This window comes from Sciurus carolinensis, chromosome 9 (genome assembly GCF_902686445.1).
Source record: "Sciurus carolinensis chromosome 9, mSciCar1.2, whole genome shotgun sequence".
NCBI lineage: Eukaryota > Metazoa > Chordata > Mammalia > Rodentia > Sciuridae > Sciurus > Sciurus carolinensis.
Genome location: NC_062221.1, coordinates 83,305,121 through 83,326,075, shown reverse-complemented (window position 1 = coordinate 83,326,075; position 20,955 = coordinate 83,305,121). Strand labels below are relative to the sequence as shown.

The 20,955-nt window shown below is 37.8% G+C and overlaps 1 protein-coding gene across 1 annotated transcript in view; it reads right to left on the bottom strand.

Annotated features, from left to right (window-relative positions):
- Positions 1-20,955, bottom strand: part of Morc1 (MORC family CW-type zinc finger 1) — a 146,302-nt gene that overhangs the window by 25,180 nt on the left and 100,167 nt on the right. Inside the window, 3 exon segments of the mRNA XM_047565496.1 lie at positions 16-82; positions 2,029-2,098; positions 18,558-18,662. Coding sequence (XP_047421452.1) covers positions 16-82; positions 2,029-2,098; positions 18,558-18,662 — 242 coding nt within the window.

Here is a 20,955-nt window from a genome sequence, read left to right as displayed (position 1 = left end):
TTGTAGTACACTCACCTTTCCCAGTTAGGAAATGAAGAGTCTTTTTCTATTGCTGGAGTATCACTGCACAGCTCCTGTTTTTCTTCATAAGGACAGAGACAAAATGAAGACAATTTCAATAATCACACAAAAAACTGAACCAAAAGAATGTTGGTCATTAACTATAATGCTTTAGTTCTGATTCAAATATCCACCTGTAAGTTGTACCAATTTTAAGGCAATTTATAAATATGTTCTTAAGGAATTTTATAATAATTTTAATAAGGTATATATAGTGTATATAATAATTCAAGAGCCTCTGTTACTTGGGTTGTTTTTATTTATTTTTAGTGGTGTCTATTATGAGTGTATGGTGACTGATCAGGACTGTTCATACTCCCTATTCTCCCCAACTTCTGCCAAAACACAGTCTGCCCTCTACTATCCCATTCTTTCTCATTTTGTGTTCCGGTTCAAAGATATTCTGACAGATCCCCATGAAAAAATGTGTCACCAATAGAGAGCTAAATTTGAAAGCAGAAAGAGACCTAGAGTCCTGTGTCAGTCTTTTCACTCAAGAGACCTCAGGCTGATGATCTGTTCCTAGTCCTAGTAAGTAGAAATCTAAGCTTCCCTTGGATTGGTTAAGAGTCTTGAAGACAATATAAGCAACGAGTCAATCTATCCTTCTTCCATCTCTTTCTACAATTCTTTGTTAAAAATACCCAGATATCTTGTTCTATTAAGTAAACCTTTGTCAATAAGTTTAGGGATATTGAAGTCCAAGGAGAATAGGACAAGAAGAAGGGAAGCTTTAGATGGTGGGTGAATGCTGAGGATCTGCCAAGTTCTTTCAGGAAAACATAAAAGAGAATGGGTGCCAGAGGTTTTCTGAGCACAGGTTAACCACCATTGGCTGTACTTTCTGACTTGCATACAAAGTAAAAAATTTTAACTCGACAGTCAATTAATCTATAATTACAATCATTTAAAAATATTTCACAATTGGTTCCTGCCAAACCCAGGATGGATATTTAAAATTAAATATTAATTTCAGGATCAAAATTATAGTAACAATTTTTCCATTACAATCTGGAAATGCAACAGGACCACACTTGAAGATCCAGTAATAGTTAGAAACGGCTACAAAAGATTAAGAGAGCCTTATAAAAGAAATCCTGATTGTGGAATTACAAATTATCCTAATTAAGATGAAAAAGAAAAAGTGTGATTTCTGAGGGACCTCACTGAAGGGCTTAAAAACATAAAGTTGTGAATGAATAGCTGATTAGGTTACCTAAGCAACAGAATGTGCAGGAAGGAAAAGCTTACCACCAAAGTGAACACAAAATGATGGCATGGATCAGCACAAAAAGGCCCGGAAGGAGGAAGCCAAACAAGCTGAGACTCACTCAACAGACTAAGAAGGGATTTCAAGCTTATTTCAGAATAAAGACAATGCAGACGAAAATAATGCACGTGTTGCCTGGGCCCAATGACAGAGAGTGGTATAAATTAAATTTGGCTTGAATATCATGAGGGCAAGTTTATGCTTTAAATAAGTTCAAGTCTTACCTGAAGCATATATACCCCACAGAAATGAAAGAATAAATATATGTATTGAAATACTCTTATGGATTTCAGAGGAATCATGAAAATCAGGAAAGGGGCTAAATGATTAAAATAAGGAATTCCATTACAATTTTCAAAGCAGATTCTGAAAATTATAGACCTGGTAATCAATCCTTGGCAAAATTGTAAATAAAATTCAGTGTGGAGAGTGGCATAAGTCTATGGCATTTCAGGCAGTGTGGCAGTTTGGGAGACACTGTTCTCAGCCAGCAGGTGTCACTATCCCACCCAAGCAGGTGAGATTAGCAGCTGATCTTTTCTCCACTCCTCCTTCTAGTTCTGGATGGAACAACAAATTTAGTTTTTTAAAATCCAAATTGTTGACAAACTTCTGATTATATCTCAGACTGTCACAGAAACCCTATGGAAAATGGTTCAAATATTATAGCTGATCTCTGTAAAATGGTTTATTTTTACCTTCGTTTTTGAGAGGAACTTCCTTTTGTTCTTGTTTCAACGAAACTTCAGTGCTGCTTTTATCTAAAACCTGAAAGACAAGCTTGTATTTAAAACTGAACAACAACAACAAAAAAAATAGGACATATTACAGGGTTGAGAAAATACCTTGAAGAGCAGTGCCCAAGTCAGAGAAAAGGGATCACACTGCTACCACAGCCCAGGAGAGAACAGTACATGTGCTGGAAAAAATACTGCCTGCCAGGATGACCGCATTACTGTTACCATTTCTTTAAAAGGATTTTCATGTTTCTACTGAAACTTGCAAAATGAATTTACAAATTGTTATTTTTATATGAATGTAACTATGTCTCCAACAAATAAATCTAGTATTTGATTCACCAAGAAAACCATAAAGCCTCTTGTCATTCTGAGAAGGCTCGTCACACCCCTAGTAGCTTCCAGGGAGACCATAGTGTAGGAGCTCAACACCAGGGCAAGGAAAACTTTGAGGAGGTGGGGACCCCAAGCATGAAGGGCAGCTCACCTGGCATGCTGGGGAATGCTCTCATCTTCTGATGGAATCTCTGGGAAGTTGCCTAAAAGTCTTAATGTGCTGCGTTCAGGATCCTGAGGGTCTGGGGGACCTTGAGTGAGGGGATGTGCATGTGTGATGTGGGGAGTTGGGTGGAGAAAGGGTGGGGGTGGGTGGGGCACAGCTGGAATGTAGGACATGCCACTCATAAGTCACATCTGCATCACTTTGGGCATGCTGTAAAAGTCATTTTTCAAGGCTCGCATAAAACAAATGAACAATACTTCAGTTCTTTAGATGAGACAGAAACAGGGAGAGCAACAGACAGACAGACAGATAAGATTAAGATAGAGAGAAAATTCATATGCCCTTCAGGGGAAGAGACCCAGAATGCTCCCTTCTGTGTTCTGTAAATCTGTTAGAAAGTAGAAAAACAGTCAATTTTTTTAAAAAAAGGAGAAAGTCAAGAACTCCTGTCGGTTTCTTGATCCGAAGACTCCTGAATACACACTGAAACACAAGATGTCTCCCACCTCTGCCACCTGGTGTAAAGTGTGGAGCTTCAGGTTTTTTATTTGAAGTTTATTCATTATATAGGTATCCTTTACCTTTAAAGCCCCTCTAACCTGCTAAACAAACATGGTATGGAGAAGATGCCAACCTACCCTTTTCTCCTGTCCCAGGAAACAAAGACGTATTTGTACACAGCACTCTGGAAACTGCTCTGTCAGGAAGCAGGTTAAATGGGCACACAGGTATCCTAGCAACGAAGTTACTATGTGGCTGCCTGTCATTGCCATTTTCTATTTCACCCAAACAGAAAGAAAAGCCTCCCAGGCAGGGGAAAAAAAATAAAACTGCTTTTAAGTTACTGTTGTCCATACTTTTACACTTACAATGCAAATAAGTGCATGCTCCAGGAGGTAATCAAAATGCATATTTTTAAAGGCTAATTTTGCAAAAATATTGAAAGTGACTTTAAAATGTATGTCTTACTTCTTTCTGATGTAACATGAAATTTAAAGTTTTCTTCTGAGGAGCTGAAATCTACATAAGTGTTTCCAAGTTTGGACTAAATATTTTATCAGTTTAAAGCAATATATATATAGTATTTTCTACAACAGTTAATAGCAGCCACAAGAAAAGTTTATGAGAAGAGCTATTTAGTGCTTTTAGTTATAATCACACATTGTTATAACCCATGATGATCTTATTCACAATGTGTTAACTTTCTTTGGTGACTTTTTCTTCTGATGAACTTGAACAAGATGCAGGTATCCAAGATTTTAACAAAATTACTACTTCCAGCAGTAATGGTTGGCAGTGTTACTTTATGAAATTAATTATTTTTGCATTCAATTGTTGACTTCTCTCAGTTGAACTCTACCTTGCTAGGGCTGCTTCCATTAAGGATGATATCTATCCCCACCCCAAAGATGGCATGCATGCAAAGGTTTACCATCTCTACTGCAGGAGACATTTCTTTTGCTTTTTTTTTTTTTTTTTTTTTTTTTCTGTCTTTATTCTTTAGATTGAAAGCACAGAAATGTCTAAAACATTCTTTTGATAAATTCACTGCCTACAGTATTTACTCTCAACACTTAAATATCTGATTTCATAAGATGCTGCTTTTATTACAGAGTGGTTGTAGTGTTGTGGAGCAGAATGCTTTCAAGGTTAGACAAGGCATGTGGCTATCTTTGAAAAGCCATTATTTGTATATTTTTATCTTATCTACAGAGTTCTTTCACATAAATTAATTGATTTCATTAGAGGAGTGTTCTTCAGTTGCTTAGGTTTAGCTGTGGTTCACACTCTGCAATTTGGGGATATCTCTTTCCTAAGATTTTTACCTAAATCATGCAAGAGATAACACCTCTCACGTAGTAAATGAGATTATAGTTAAGTCTTAATGTGAGATCTAGGACCCTTCAGAAACAACGAGCAGGGTGGGATTTGTCAGTCCTCCAAGGGACTCAATGGATCAGAATAATGCCACATTTTCCATTTTGTAAAAGATCTATTTAAGAAGATAAATAAATCAGGAAGAAGACGGAACAAAAACACACCTCAGGCAGCTGTGTAACACCTATCTCATTTAACTGCTGATAAGGAAACTTTAGAAACTGGATGTCACTTTATCTGTCTTCTTTCCTTCGACTGCTTTGCCCTTCTCTCCCCACCCCAAGTACACATTATTGTCAGGGACTCCTCAAGACCACCAGACCAGGACGTGTCTTTCCGCCAGATCCAACAATCCTTTCTGCTTGCACTTTTCCACAGTTAGCATTATGTCCCAGGCCCCTCCCCTTCACTCATTAATCTGTTGATAAAATTGAGTTCCTAGCGTGTGTCAGACACTGTCATGGTAAAGAATTCAAAGTCCTGCCTTTGTGGAACTTATTTTCTAATGAGGGAGAAAGACATTAAATAAATAAAAAGACAAATATAACATCAGGTAATGTGAACTTGCTGAAGAAAAATAATGTAGGTGGGAGGGAATAACAAAGGTTCCTGCCAGTGGTGCTCTGTTTTCACCCTGCACCCCGCTCTCCCACTAACAAGCCAGCCACAGTCACACACCTTTCTCCAGGTCTCTGACTTTGTGTGCTATGAATCGTTTATCCCGTAGCTTTTTATCTAGTCTTTCCTCCAGCATCTCCTTGATGGATTCCATCCTCGATCACTGTGCCTAAAATGGCAATATTCACCACATCCAGCATATCCTGTTCCTTTCTTTGCTTCATATTCCTCCTTAGCATTTCCTTTTATCTACCATGCAAAATACTTTATTTACTCATCTTGTCTCTTGTCTGATCCTCCCACCAGGACAGAAGCACCCTGAATACAGAGAGTATTGTCTGTTTTTCTTTCCCCTACTGGATTCCCACTGTCTAGGTCAGTAACTGACAACATACACAATAAAAGGTTACAAAGCAAGTCGTGAAAAGACCTGTGTGGTATTGGTAGTGGTGGTGGGGATGGTGTGGTTCGTGGAGTGCAGGGAGTAGTAATGACAAAGGAAAAGACTTAGGCTCACATTACTCACTGTGTCTATAGAACTTAAATGACCTGATATCATATGGTATTTTTAGCTTTTATTTATTTGATATTTCTTAGGGTATTAGAAGCCAAGGTGTAGTCTAGAGAAGGAATGAGTAGTGGAGGTGAGGTCACAAAAGACACCAGGGTCAAGTCATCTGGTCAGTCTTCTAGGGCTTTGGGAGCTACAGTAAGGAAACAAAATTCCGTTCTAAGAATGAGAAGCCATTGGAGGATTCAGAGCAGGAGACTGGCATCATATAATTCGTACTTCAGATACAATACTCAGATTTTTAAGTTTGTGGTGGACAAAACAGATCACATGTAGGCCTGTCATTGTGTCCTTAGTAAGAGACATTGGTGAGTTGGCCAGGGCGGTAGATGCAGAGGCAGGGGTATGGTTCCATGTGTAAAGGTGGATTCACAAGACTGGCTGTAGGTTGAATGCAGGGAGAGAAAGGAGGAGAGAGATTCAGCATGATTCCCAGGTCTGGAACATCCTCTGCTACAACTTAAAGGCTGTCTTCAGAATCCCCTGGAAGCACTATATACACTCTTAGTTCGACATCTTTGCTCATGCAAAGGCTTCATCTGGAATGCCCTCCCTCCTCTTTCTTTCTTAAAGTTCTGTCCATTTTTTAAGATAAACATAAGTTCCACTTTTTCCAAGTGCCTTTTTTTGCTACTTCAGCCCATATTGATTTCTTCCTTAGCAGTGGTGCTATTTATTAAGTTAGGGAAGTTTGAATGTGTTTCTTGGATCCTTTCCTTGCTTGATTTCTGTAACCTCTATGTCTTAACTCTCCCTGGGCAATTTGTTCCTTTTCTGCCTACTCTCAATTCTTCCATGAACTTATTAAAATTTCAGGGGGCTAGATGAGTGTACTTTATTATGCAAACCATGACTTTATTAGCATTAAACTACCCTAACTTTTCACCTTTGCTCCAGCTACATTCAACTCATCTTCATGACTCTCATGTTCAAACATCTTTCTGAAAGTTCAAATTCTCAGTCTCAGTTTTGTCTACTTAGTTAGTGTCCTGGTCACCTGTCCTCTTCCTATTTATAACACCACTTCTTTCTGGGTTGCTATTTCATTTTTTTCTTCATATTTTTATTGGTGCATTATAACTATATGTAACAATGGAGTCTTTTGTTACATATTCATATGTGCACACTGCATAATAATATGCTTTGGTCAGTGTCGAGCCTCAGTACCTCCCCGTTTCCTTCCCTCCTCCCTCTACCTGGTCCCGTTCCTCTACTCTCCTGGTCTGTCTTCTATTTTCATGAGAATCCCTGCACACACCTTCTTCCCCAGGTTGCCATTTCAACTCGGCTTTCATTATTTAGTCTTTCATACTCTTTTCCTTGTTGTGCAGTGTTTTGCTTTGTTTTATTTTTAGTTTCTTCTCTTTTCTAGTCCAAGTCATTATCGCAATCTGATTACTTTTTTAAAACAAAATCTCCATGACTAGATGTTCCTTCTCAAAAAACTTCCTGCAGGTTCTGCCTGCTTACTATCTCAAGCAGAATCTCTTTGTCTGACTTTCAAAATCCTTTTCAGGGCGATTCTAACTTATCCAGACACAATTTTAATACTTCTTATTTTTATTCTTTTTTTTTTCCTTTGGTACCAGAAATTGAACTCAGGGGTGTTTAATCACTAAGCCACATCCCCAGCTCTATTTTATATTTTACTTAAAGACAAGGTCTCACTAAGTTGCGTATGGCCTTGATAAATTGCTGAAGCTGCCTTCGAACTCGTGATCCTCCTTCCTCAGTCTCCCGAGCCCCTGGGATTATTGGCATGTGCTATGCACTCAGCTTAACACTTCTTAAGGAACATCCTCTGCTACAACTTAAAGGCTGTCTTCAGAATTCCCTGGAAGCACTATATGCACTTAGTTAGACATCTTCGCTCATGCAAAGTTTTCATCTGGAATGCTCTCCACCCTCTTTCTTTTTAAAGTTCTGTTGTTTTTTAAGATAAACATAAGTCCTACTTTTTCCAAATGCCTTTTTTTGTTACTTCAGCCCATACTGATTGCTTCCTTTTGAACAACTATTAACAGTAAGTTGCATAACATTTACTGTTATTAGCTAAGCATATTAATAGCTAAGCATTTTATCTACATAACAGATAAGACTGACTTCCTATAGCAAACTTGATCCTTCCCATTTCACTTCAAAGCAGAATTCAAAACTTGGTTGCATACCCCAACAAAAAATTCAACTCTAAAAAACATTACTTAAGATTGTGCTGGAAAATGGAGGAAATGAATACACAATAGCAAAAAATCCATTTAAAATTACCATTAAGCAACTATTTTTTAGCTTTCCCCTACTGGCTGCTGCTTCTCTCTCTGTACACTTTCCCCATCCAGGGATTTCTGCTTCTGGGATCATCCACTCTCCTTCTCAATCCCCTGTACAAAGTCTTTAGTTCTCCCCTTTCCTTCACAAAGCAATTTTACTTTCACACTTTTCATTCCCATCCCGAATCACCCAATAAAAGCTGAACTAGCCTGCTTTAGAACTATAGAAGGTGAATTTAAAAAATACTTTTCATCACACAAAAATTACTTTCATTCTATCACAAATCAATCATCCTAATCCCACAACTTTGAGAGTAGATGATATTATTATTCTCATTTCATGTGTGTGTGTGTGTGTGTGTGTGTGTGTGTGTTTGTGTGTTGCAAAAGGAGATTATATGCAGCATATAGCTCTGAATTTGAAACTGGGTCAGTCTGTCAGAGTGCACTCTGTCTCCTTTCCATAATATAATGCTACTTGTGATTTTGTAAAATTGACCCAATTTTCCCATTCCTTCAGGGCAAAGATCGTATATATTATCTTTTTGTTGTCTCTCAAAATCTCTAACACAGCATTGTCAATAAATTTGTTGTAATTAATTGGCTCATGGTAGTTCACACACTGGTCCTTAATATTTAGCTCCATTATAAGTTGCCTTTCCATCAGAGACTGTTTCACTAATTGCTCTTGAACCTGTCTATAGAGTCTGTTGGAGAGTTGATGAATGACACTGTGGAGGCTGAGTATGGGTAATTTTTCCTCCAAAGCCCTTAGGGCAACTCTGGTATCTTACGAGAGGCTTACCATGAAGCTTCTGGTACTGTCAGCAACAACCTCAGCACTGTACAAGCATCTGAAGAAGCAAGGGGAGATCACCGGCCAGGAAAGCTGACTGACAGATGGTCTGCTTTTGAAATTAAGGCAACTTCAGAAGTCTGAACTCATGTTATTGCAGCAATCAGGTCATGTTATTAGAATACCAGTGCAGTTTAAAATCATGTGTATTCATCAATGTTCATAGCAGCACAATTCACAATAGCTATGCTATGGAACCAACCTAGATACCCTTCAACAGATGAATGGATAAAGAAATTGTGGTATACATACACAATGGAAAATTACTCAGCCATAAAGAAGAATGACTTTATGACATTTACCAGTAAATGATGGATCTATCATGTAAATGATGGAGACTATCATGCTAAGTGAAATCAGCCAATCCCCCAAAACCAAAGATCTAAAGTTCTCTCTGAAATGTGGATGCTAACATGCAACAAGGAGTCGGGGGAAGGAAGAATAGAAGTTGGATTAGACAAGGGTATGAAGGGAAGGGAGGGAGAATAAGAATAGTAAATATATTGGAATGAATATGACATAACTTTCCTATGTACATATATGAATATAACACAGTGAGTCTCCACATCAAATACACCCCAAGACTGGGATCCTAATTAGAATAAGATATATTCCAAGCTTATATATTTGTATCAAAATAGATTCAATATATTTATCAAAATAGATTCTAATGAAAAATAACAAATAAAAGTAAGCTAAAATAAAATAACGTGTATTTAGGGGAACTGCAGCAGATTTAGACACTCACTTAAGCAGGCTTTTTGCTATTCTTCTTTACCTGTCTTTGGGTTACTTAGTCACCTTTTCACTCTCATTATCATGTTACACAGATGCCAAAATAGGGTACATGTAGTTGCTTTCTTTGGTTGGTTGGTGGTTTGGTTTTGGGTCACTGTCAGTTCTTCCAGTTTTTCTTTAGTTTTTACAACATTCTGTGGAGGTCCTGTCAGTGATTCTAGAGATTCAGAGTATGCTATGCTTTCTCTGAGCTGCAATGAGCTTTCTTGGAAGAATTCCCCAAAGAGCCAATCAGGTACAACTGGTAATAGATTTAGCTCAGTTCTGAGACATAGACATGATTGCATCTTTTCCTTCCTTTATTTATATATCTTTCGTGGACCTCAGAAAGGGACTACAAGTTACATCTTTCATAATAATTTAAAGAGAGTCCATTATCAAACTCTTAAAATCTTTCTCGTAGGGGTGATCTGGCCATCGTGTTTTTAAAAATGTGTGCAGATTGGGAAAAATGAAATCAATCCATCTGCCAGTCTGCTCTTAAGGTCAGATGAAAGGTAAAAACAAAGCAAAACAAAAAACGAAAAAATAAACAAAAAATGGCTAATGAGGCCAAAAGGGGTTAAGTCAGTGGTGCAATCAAAAAGGTGGTATGATTTCTGGTTATTACACAGGTAGGTCTAACCAACCTTTATAACCACATCATAGATACTCTTTCTCATTTTAAGAATCTGAGTTTATTTCTTACATTCAGAATTGTAGCTGAAAGATGGTTACTACAAAGTATGAAAAAATGAAAATATCAGTAAGAAAAAAATAAACACTGCTTCATATCTGAATCAGAAAATGTGTACAATGGCCACTTGGAACACAGAGTCCACTGAGGTGAATTAAAGCATGCATATTTATAGTAGGAAGTCAGCACCTTTATTACTCCGAATAGAGTATTAGCATGTTAATTCTACTCAGTTTCTCAAATTTGGATTTTTCTCAAATTAAGTTTTCTTCAAACTTATCACATGATGTCCCAACCATCTGTTGTGGTCTGCAACAAATTTTCCCAGTTGCCTTCCAGAGCAGATCCCCTAGGACATGTAGTCTGTACAACTGCTTCTTATATCACAAGTTGTGACATAACATGAATGGACTGCTTAACTCTTTGATGTAATGCTGGGTAATCTGATTCATTTATATTTTTATTGCTTCTATTATGCCTGGTGCACTAACAGCTGATCAGACGGCATCACTTTGAATGCACCAGTCTGTTCTGGGGTGGTATGGAGCTCATATGTCAAATTTTTGCCTGGAATGAAGTTCAACTGTCAATTGATCACACAGCAGTGAGCAGGAGTTTTTTAACTGTACTTAGGCAAACCATTAATTACAAGAGGGATGTACAGGGCACCTCCAGTAACAACAGAACTACAGCAGCAGCAACATTTACTCATACAGATTCTCTTGACAAGGCCTGACAAACCTATGAGAGGTGCTGTAAGATAATTTCTACTTTCTTCCCATCTGTGATTAACTGGGACAAATATGAACTTTACACACAAGTTTGGAACTGCTTGAGACAGAAAACAGTCTGACTATCAAATATTCTTTTAAAAAAGAAGGCAGAACATGTGTTTGGAGCACAGAAGATAGTAAATAATAGGATCTTCTGTTGGCTGGAGGTAAGGAAACATGAGCTCACGGGAGGGATCAGTGGTAAGGTTATGACCATGATTATATTCCCAGGGCGATGATCTTGGACATGGAAATAAGACTCTTCTTTCTAGGAAGCAGAAAGAAGAGGAGGCCCTGAGAAGATGATGACTATTATGGGACCTTACATTAGTTAGAAGAAGAGCCAAGTGTTGAGAAGAAACAAATTGCATAGACCAGATTTAGGGTGGACAGGGGAGAAACAGGCTAAAGGGAAGTTAGCTTTATGTAAGGAAGGAGGTTTTGGTGGTAGAAGTCTTTAAAATTTTTTTAAATTGACATAATATTTGTACTTATTTATGGGGCACAGTATTATAATTTAATACATGTATATAATGTACAGTGACCAAATTGAGGTAATCAGCATTTCCATCTCCTCAAATATTAACAGTCCTTTCTGTTGGGAATCTTCAAACTCCCTTCCTCTAGTTATTTTGAAATGTGTGACTGTTGTAGACTAAACTTGCTCTATTGTGTCCAATAACCTTAGAACTTCAACACCACCATGTGTCAGTGCCCATTATCCACCCTCTCACTGTCCTCCCCCTACCTCCTGGCCTCTAGTGATCTCTGTTTTACTCTCCACTTCTATGTGATCAACTTTTTTAGTTTCTGCAAATGAGTGAGAACATGTGGTGTTTGTCTCTCTTGGTCTGGCTTATTGTACATAATAGAGTGTCCCCCCACTCCACCCCCGTTCCAACCATGTTATTGCAAATAACAGAATTTCAACCTTTTATGGCAGATTAACATCCTTTCGTGTGTATATATCACATTTTAAAGATGAATAGGTCTTTTTAAAATTATTATTTTTTAAATTAATTATTAAATTATTTTTTAAATCATTGAAGATTCTTGGTTTGTGATGTCCATCTACAGAACTGTGCAAACTTGTCTAAACTAAAATGGCCAAAGTTACACTGAAATGAAGTATGTTTGTGTGTTTCTCCTCATCCGAGAGGAAGGGGTTGCTTGAATTTATATAGGGGACATCTATGGAGGTGGAAAATAAAGGGAAAAAGTCATAGAAGAAGTGGGGGTTGAAGAGCTAGGACTCAAAGTGATTAATTCCTGGCCGTGTGACTTCAGCAACTCTTATTTTCCTCATTTATAAAATAGGGATGAAAAGAGTGCTTGCCTTTTAAGTTATTAAGAGGGTTTGATGAGATGCTGCCTGGGAAGGACAGTACCTGAGTTTCCTCACGGCCACACAGAAAGAGGAATGACTTTCTCTTTCTGCGCCTCCACTAAAACATATCTGTGCATGTGTGCACCCACATACACACACACACACCAGAGTATCACAACAGTTCAGTTTTACAGGGTCACAGATAATAAATTTGGATCATTTGGTTGCTGGGTTAACAAGATTATAAAAAATAATGAAAGAGGTTTGCTGAAATGCAGGAGAATCCCACACAAAATGCTCCAAAGGTCTGACTGGAAGGCTAACTAGGGTGTTTTGAAGAGGATTAAGATGTCTTTTTTAAAAACTGCTCATTATTTCCATGACAGTTTTTTAATCTCTAGAAAATGCCTGAAGCTTAAACTGAATCCCAGCTGGAAACTTCCACAGCTCCAAATGCTATGCAAGGTCTTACCAAGAACACTCTCATCACATCGACTGTGGACATGAATGGCTGGCACTGGCTTAAAGACCAAGCATAAATTAATATCAAAAAGGAGAAATGCCAAGGAAGTGACACCAAGAAGCTACATGACCAGAAGCCACTGAAGGTACAGCAAATGAGCCCAGCACCACATGACTCATTTGGGTGCATGATAAATGTGATGCACGGTGGATAACAGGGAGATAAACATTAAACATGATCAGAAAATAAGGATAATCCCACTGGGGGAAAGAAGCAACAAAAGAAGAATATGGTTTTTAAAAATAGCTCAAATAGACACAGGCTTTGGGGTAAAAGCAATAAGAAGATCATTCAATTAGGAATTGGGTGGAGGGAAGGAGGAAACCTATAATACTGAACCATAGCAGTGACGTGATTTTGGAGGAGTGATCATTTGGCCAAAATAATCAGCAATGGTAAAATTAAATATAAATCTGAAAAGTAATCCATACTATCATTTCAGTCGAAATCATAAATTGCTGGTACAAGAGCCAGAGTGAGTGTTTCTCAGAACTTGCAAAGGGGTAGATCAAGTACCCAGACAGGAAAAAAAAAAATGCCTTTCAAAGGGCAGATGGATAGACAATATTAATTGCAGAGCAAGGGGAAAAATGTGTCATTTAATCTGAATGGAGTAGCCCTTCAGTCAAAGTGAAACCAATACTGGGGGCACAGGCAGGGGTTGGAAAAGGCCCCTGACAGTGCCCTGTTGGCTATGTCACATTGGGTAACTGCCATCCCTTTTGGGAAGGTAGACACAGCAGGCTGTTTCAGATGGAAGCCTTTAAGTATTCAAATACATCAGACAGTAACTGACCGGCCCATACAGTGTGGCATAAAGGGAGAGAATGTATAGCTTAAGTCAATATGTGCTGTCCAGTTGAATGGAGGCTATATTTATCTTTTAAATGACTGAACTGTCATTATGCTACCATACATCATGAGTTGAGATAATACAAAATTATCCCTGTGAGATGGACTTTCTTTGGTATGCTAAACATACCATATTTCTGAGTCTATAAAACATAAAAATAAAGACTTGGATCCCAACCCAGTAAATTCACCAAAATAATAAATACTGCTTTGGGGAGGAAGAGGAGGGAGTCATGTGCTGTAGCTGATTTTTCTTCCTAAGTAGCAACCTCCTCTTAGTGCTGAGTGCCTTCCTTCAAATTTAACAAGCACAGGGGTAGTAACACACACACACACACACACACACACACACACACACGCACACACACACACGCACACATACACAGGGGTTAAAAATCTCTTTATTTTTAAATTTCTAAGTAAGAAAGTACAGACAGACAAGCCTTCCGAAGCAATTATTTCCTAGTTGAATTATTCCAACTACAGACAGAGAAATTAATGCACATCTGGATAATGCATATTTATCCAAATTAATTAGATGTCATGATTTTGAAAACAAGACTTCCTGCTAAGATCAGAGAGACATAAATAAATCACATATCACACACATACCCACAAGTAACCTAAGAACTTGAAAAATGCTACAAATAAAGACAATATTTTTGATATGCATGTCACAGCTAATTCATGAAAAAGCACTTGCTGAAATCTCTGTGCAAAGGTTAAAGGGTGACAAAGTAATGGCCAATACACAAAGACTTCAAAGAGTCTGCAACCCAAGGCATGACTAGTAATGTTCACAGACATCACTACATCTTTGCTTCAAAGAGGTAAAGAGAGGTGGCCTTTTTTACAACACTAGTTACAGTGTTGTCTTCCTCTCTGGCCTTTAATTAAGTTTTGACTCTTTTCCTTTTGTGATACTTAGTATTTACTTTCTAACCATCCTGGATTTAGTTTTCCTTATTGTCAATATTACTTGTAGGCCTCTCCAAAATCCCTTCTAGTGGCTTCTTAAAACAATCACAATTTTCAGATGACAGGATGCAATGCCTGGGAGCAATGGGTACAGGGAGGGAATATGGATGAAATGAGACTGACATGAGTACAAACAACACTGCTGGGACTTGGGAATGGGAACATAGAAGTTAACAGAGCTGTCTGAATTTCCCACAATGAAAAATTCTAAAAATAAAAACTTCATGATGGTCATGTCATGTACCTTGTGATAATGATGTTGGTGAAGGGCACATAAAATGCACTAGTCAGGAGAAATAATATGTTTGATAATACGTTCCTAACGGTGCAAGTATAAGTGAAACCTAATCCATAATTCTAAGTAGCATCTTGTGGTACCTGACCTAAAGACATGTGCAATCATGTCAGGCCCTTTTCTAAATACTCTCACTTATGTCAAAAATAGCAACCATCTAGGCTCTTGTAGCTATTTTCATTAGGTTAAAGTTTAGCTGTAAGCTTCTTAGCAATCAAGGTAAAGAGAAAACTATAGTAATAAAATTTGTGCTCTGACAAAATAACATACCAAATAGGTTTTTCCTGGTATTAAATTCTAATGTCTACATAAATTTTAGTGTTTTTATCCTAACACATAGGGTGCTGGATAACAATGGATACTATCTTAAACATGGTTTCACATGGAGTGCTTCTCATATGGTCAGTCCTTGAATGGATTCTTCCCAAACATTTCCCAAGAAAATGGATTCTTCACCCTTGGCTCAGAGAAGCCAAAACAACTCTGAAGTAGTCAAGACATGTGGCTCTTTGGTATCAATCCTTAGGATGGAATCACACTCTCTAGAGGAGTGAATGGAAAGCATGCCCATGTTTCTTGAACTGACTTCTCTCATCAGGGCTTTTGGTAAGTAGTCTAATTTAAGTCAATTCAGAATTATACTTCTGAGGAGAGTCCCTATTATGGATTACAGAAGGGTTCACATGGTTTGGATTTGGGGGTATGACCTTTAAGTTATACACATCTACATAATAAAACTCTACTTGCTTGAGATGTTAAACATTTTTCATATATTTGTTGACCATTTGTATTTCTAGTGATTAGAGAAATGCAAATTAAAACTATGCTGAGATTTTTATTTCACTCCAATCAGAATGGCAATTATCAAGAATACAAGTGATGCAGTAAACAAATGTTCATGAGTGAGTGGGCCATACTGGGAAGAGAACTTGCTATTTGGAGCAAAGGATATAACTTATTTGACTTTATTGGGAAAACATACCAGTGTAGCAACTGTGTTTTTGCAAAAAGTATGCTAATTGAAATTAACAGCAAGCTTGCTTAAAAAAAAATAAAAAGGAATACAGGTAACAATAAATGTTGGTAAGGATGCAGAGAAAAGGGTATACATAGATTACTGGTGGGACTGAATATTAGTGCAACCACTCTGGAAAGCAGTATGGAGATTCCTCAAAAAACTAGAATTGGAATCATCATTTGACCCAGTTATACGACTCCTCAGTATATATTCAAAGGAATTAAAATCATCATACTACAGGGATACAGTCACATCAGTGTTCATTGCAGCTCAATTCACAATAGCTAAGCTATGGAACCAACCTAGATGTCCTTTGACAGATAAATGGATAAAGAAAATGTGGCACATGTACACAATGGAATACTACTCGGCCATAATGAAGAATGAAATTATGGATATTTGCTGGTAAATGGATGGATCTGGAGACTATTATGCTAAGTGAAATAAACCAATTCCCAAAACCAAAGGTCTAATGTTCTCTCTGATATGTGGATGCTAACCCATAACAAGGGGATGGTGGGGGGAGAGGAAGAATAGAAGTTCACAAAAGGGGAATGAAGGGAAAGGAGGGTGAATAGGAATAGTAAAAACAGTGAAATGAATCTCACATAACTTTCCTATGAACATACATGACTACACCACAGTGAGTCTCAACATGGTGTACATCAACAAAACTGGGACCCTAATTAGAATAAAATATATTCCATGGTTGTATAAATATGTCAAAATAGACTCTATTGTCATGTGTAACTAAAGAGAACAAATTTTTAAAAACTTATCTCACCCTGACAATTAAAAATAGAAAGGATCAGGGACTAGGGGGTCAGGAGGTCTAAGTTCCAGTTGTATTTCTACCAGCCTATGTAGCCTTGAGTAATGACAACTAACATTCCTGAGCCCTGCTTCTTTCATTCATCTAAAAATTAGGTTATTCAAGCTAAGGTAATCCTGAACAGGAAGAATGAGCAGGAGGTATCACAATACCAGACCTTAAACTAAACCACAGAGCAATAGTAACAAATACGGCATGGTATTGGCAGCAAAATAGACATGTAGATCAAGAGTACAAAATAGAAGACACAGAGACAAACCCACATAAATACAGTTATTTCATACTAGACAAATGTGCCAAAAATATATATTGGAGAAAAGTTAGCTTCTTCAACGAACGGTGCTGGGAAAACTGAAAATTCATATGTAACAAAACGAAATTAAACCTCTAGCTCTCACTCTGCAAAAAAATCAACTCAAAGTGAATCAAAGCCTTAGGCACTAGAACAGAGACCCTGTGCCTATTGGAAGAAAAAGTAGGACCAAATCTTTATCATGTTGACTTAGGGCCTGACTTCCTTACCAAGACTCCCAAAGCACAAGAAGTAAAATTAAAAATCAATAAATGGGATGAATTCAAACTACAAAGTTTCTTCTCAGTGAAGGAAACAATCAATAACATAAAGAGAGAGCCTACAGACTTGGAAAAAAATCTTTACCACATGTACCTCAGGGTACCAATCTCCAGGATATATAAAGAACTCAAAAAAACTTAACACTAAAGAAACAAATAACTCAACCAAAAAACAGGCTAGGGAACTGAACAGACACTTCACAGAAGAAATACAATTGATCAACAAACATTTAAAAAATGTTCATCATCTCTTGCAATTAGAGAAATGCAAATCAAAACTACTCTAAGAGTTCACCTCACTTAGAATGGCAATTATCAATCATACAAGCAATAATAAGTGTTGGTGAGGATGTGGGGAAAAGGTACACTCATATGTTGCTGGTGGGACTGCAAATTGGTGCAACCACTCTGGAAAGCTGTATGGAGATTCCTCAAAAACTTGGAATGGAACCACCATTTGACCCAGCTATCCCACTCCTTGGTTTATACCCAAAGGAATTAAAATCAGCATACTACAGTGACGGCCACATCAATGTTTGTAGCAGCTTGATTCACAACATAGCTAAACTATGGAACCAACCTAGGTGCCCTTCAACAAATAAATGGATAAAGAAAATGTGGTATATATACATAATGGAATATTATTCAGCCTTAAAGAAGAGTGAAATTATGGCATTTGCAGGTAAATGGATGGAATTAGAGAATATCAAGCTAATGAAATAAGCCAATTCCAAAAATCAAGGGCGAAAGTTTTCTCTGATAAGCAGATGCTGATCCATAGTGGGGAGTGGGTAGGGAAGAATGAAGAAACTTTGGGTTGTGTAGCGGGGAGAGAGGGGAGGAGTGGGGTAGTGGAGATGGGAAGGACGATAGAATCAGACAGACATTATTACCCTAAATACATGTATAATTACACTACTGGTGTGACTCAGCATCAAGTACAGCCAGAGGAATGAGAAGTTATATTCCATTTGTGTACAATGTGTCAAAATGCATTCTACTCTCATGTATAACTCATTAGAAAAAATTAAAAAGAAAACAATTAGATTATTCAACTAAAGGTTTTGGTGAGTTCCAGGCACCAATGATCTGCTCATCTTTATGAATGTAAATAAACTTCAAGGTGTCATTTAGTCACTAAAGTTCATCTCACCAGGATTATATCTGGAACACCGTTGCTGTTTTCATTTTCACTCAACACCTTACATTCCTGTCTGAGGTTTAGACTCTGTCTCCTTTTCATTTCCCAAGAAGAGGCCTATAGCAAAAAAGATACAAAAATTATGATCAAGCAACAGCACACATTAAACCACCTTCACTCATGACTCATAATCTCCCTAGAATATACAACAAAGACTCAATTTCTGATATTTGCCCTTAAAATGTGTATAATTTAGAAAAACATATAAAGTTCACTAACAATGCACAACAATTAAAAAGAATGTCACAGAGCAAATCAGGTAAACATGAGTCGCACAGACCATAGAGTTCAAAAGAGAATCGAAGTCCCTACAATACTTTGCCAATGATTGTAGGAATTACCAACTATACACTGAATAACGTCTCATGTGGATGTACATTGTTTTTCAAACTTAGGCAGATGTTGCTAAGGAGAATGAGATTAACATTTATTTTAAAGTATCTGTGATAATTTTCTCTGACTAGATAGCTGTTAATCAGTAGTTCATGTTAAATGGAATACCTGTAGTCATTTTATGTCACTGAAAAAGTATTTTCATACTTGAAAAGGTTGGAAAACTTATGATGCAGGAAAAGGTCTCTCTTAATTAGAATGGCAAGAGGTTGACTCTCAACTTCTTGAGGGGAGGGGCTGTGTCTTATTAATACCTTAGTCTTCAGTTCCTGGTTCAGAGCAAATGATTAATATGTGTTTGTTGAGTGAAGGGAATTCATGAAAGCACTGAAGGGAAATTCAAAGGAATTACAAGGTACAGATAAAGAGAACAATAAGCATATTATTTTCACTGAATATTCTACTCTCATGAAGTAGGGAGAAAGTTGTTTCAGATAAATAAAGTGGAACCTTCTGAGAAAATCAAGGGTGTGATAAAAGCAATTCTCCGGGGAGAACAATAAGCTAATTAATGACTTGTCTTTTTTTTCTGTATTTTTACTGGTGCGTTGTAATTATACATAATGGCAGGATTTGTTGTTACATTTTTGCACATGCTCTTAATAGAGCTGAACTATGATACACAAAAGCCAAAATATTAACTAATTCCAGAGTCAGTTTTAGCAAATTTTTGAAGAACGTGGTAAGATTTACTTGGAGCACATATGCCTTCCTAATTCCATGCTGCTTAGGCTAATACTGGAATTAATTTCATTTCCTGTGCCTCCTCTGTCTATTAGGGCCATTACCCAGTGTGTTTTTTGGACAGGAGATGAGAAATTTATGGCAAGTAATCCTCAAGTAATCCAAAATCGCTTCAACTGCAGTTTAACCTGATGAGATTTATTTGAGTGCTTATAAAGGATGTCATGGCCCCCTTGTTTGTACACCTCACCTCTTGATTTTCTTAAGTATAGACTGCCTTCTGAAGTGAAGTCAGTTTTCCTTTCCAAGAATTGATAGGCAGCCCGTCTGTGTCTTCATCTCCCATATACTAATCAATGCACTCTATTCTGGTTTCCAACCTCTTCATCAAGAACAATTTTTTTTTCCGGAAATCATTCTTCTTGCCTCTAAGTCATTAAGTCAGACAACTTTTTGTAGGCTTTGGCCAGCTGAGTTGGCCTCTCTACAGGATTTAGCCCTTTGGACCACCTCTCCTTGGACCGTTTCCCCCTCGTGGCTTTAATGATAAAACAAACTCCTGATTCCTCCCTCCCCTTGCTGCTCAGGTGATTCCTCCACAAGCATCGGTGCACAATTGTCCTCCAGTTCTCAAGTTTCTGACTAGGCCTCCTTTCTTCTTACCCTTCAACCTCACTCTTCCTCAGATACTTGCATATCTGAGTACCTTACAAGTTCATGCCTCCTACTGAAACCTCGGCTCTGAGATCCAGATTCACATATGTGAGGCCTCAAACTCTGTAAGCTGAATTCATGCTCCTATCTACAAGCCTTCAAGGACTCCATATTTCAGTGGCTGGGGTCACTATCCAACCAGCTTTTGAAAGAGCTCAAAAATCTGTGATCATTCCTGCCATATTCCTCTGCTTCACCTTCTATATCACCAAGACAGGTGACAGTGCTACCACATCCACCACCATCATCCTAGGCTACACTATTGTTATTTTTCCATTAAAGCCTCCTAGTTGCTCTGCCCTAATGACTCTCATTAAGCATAACTTTAAAGCAGAAGACCATGCACTGGTGGTCCATCTCATGGGAGGACTGTAAACACTTTCCACTTTGGAGTTGCCAAAGCAAACAATGCAGTCAAGTATTGGATGAAAAAATGTCTTACTTACACAGAGAAGAGAGCGCAAAATCAGCCTCAGGGGTGTGCATCATCCCCCTGTGCCAGCAGGAACCCCCGGAGCCAAGGCAGGGAAATTGTCTACATACATTCCTCTCTTTCTAC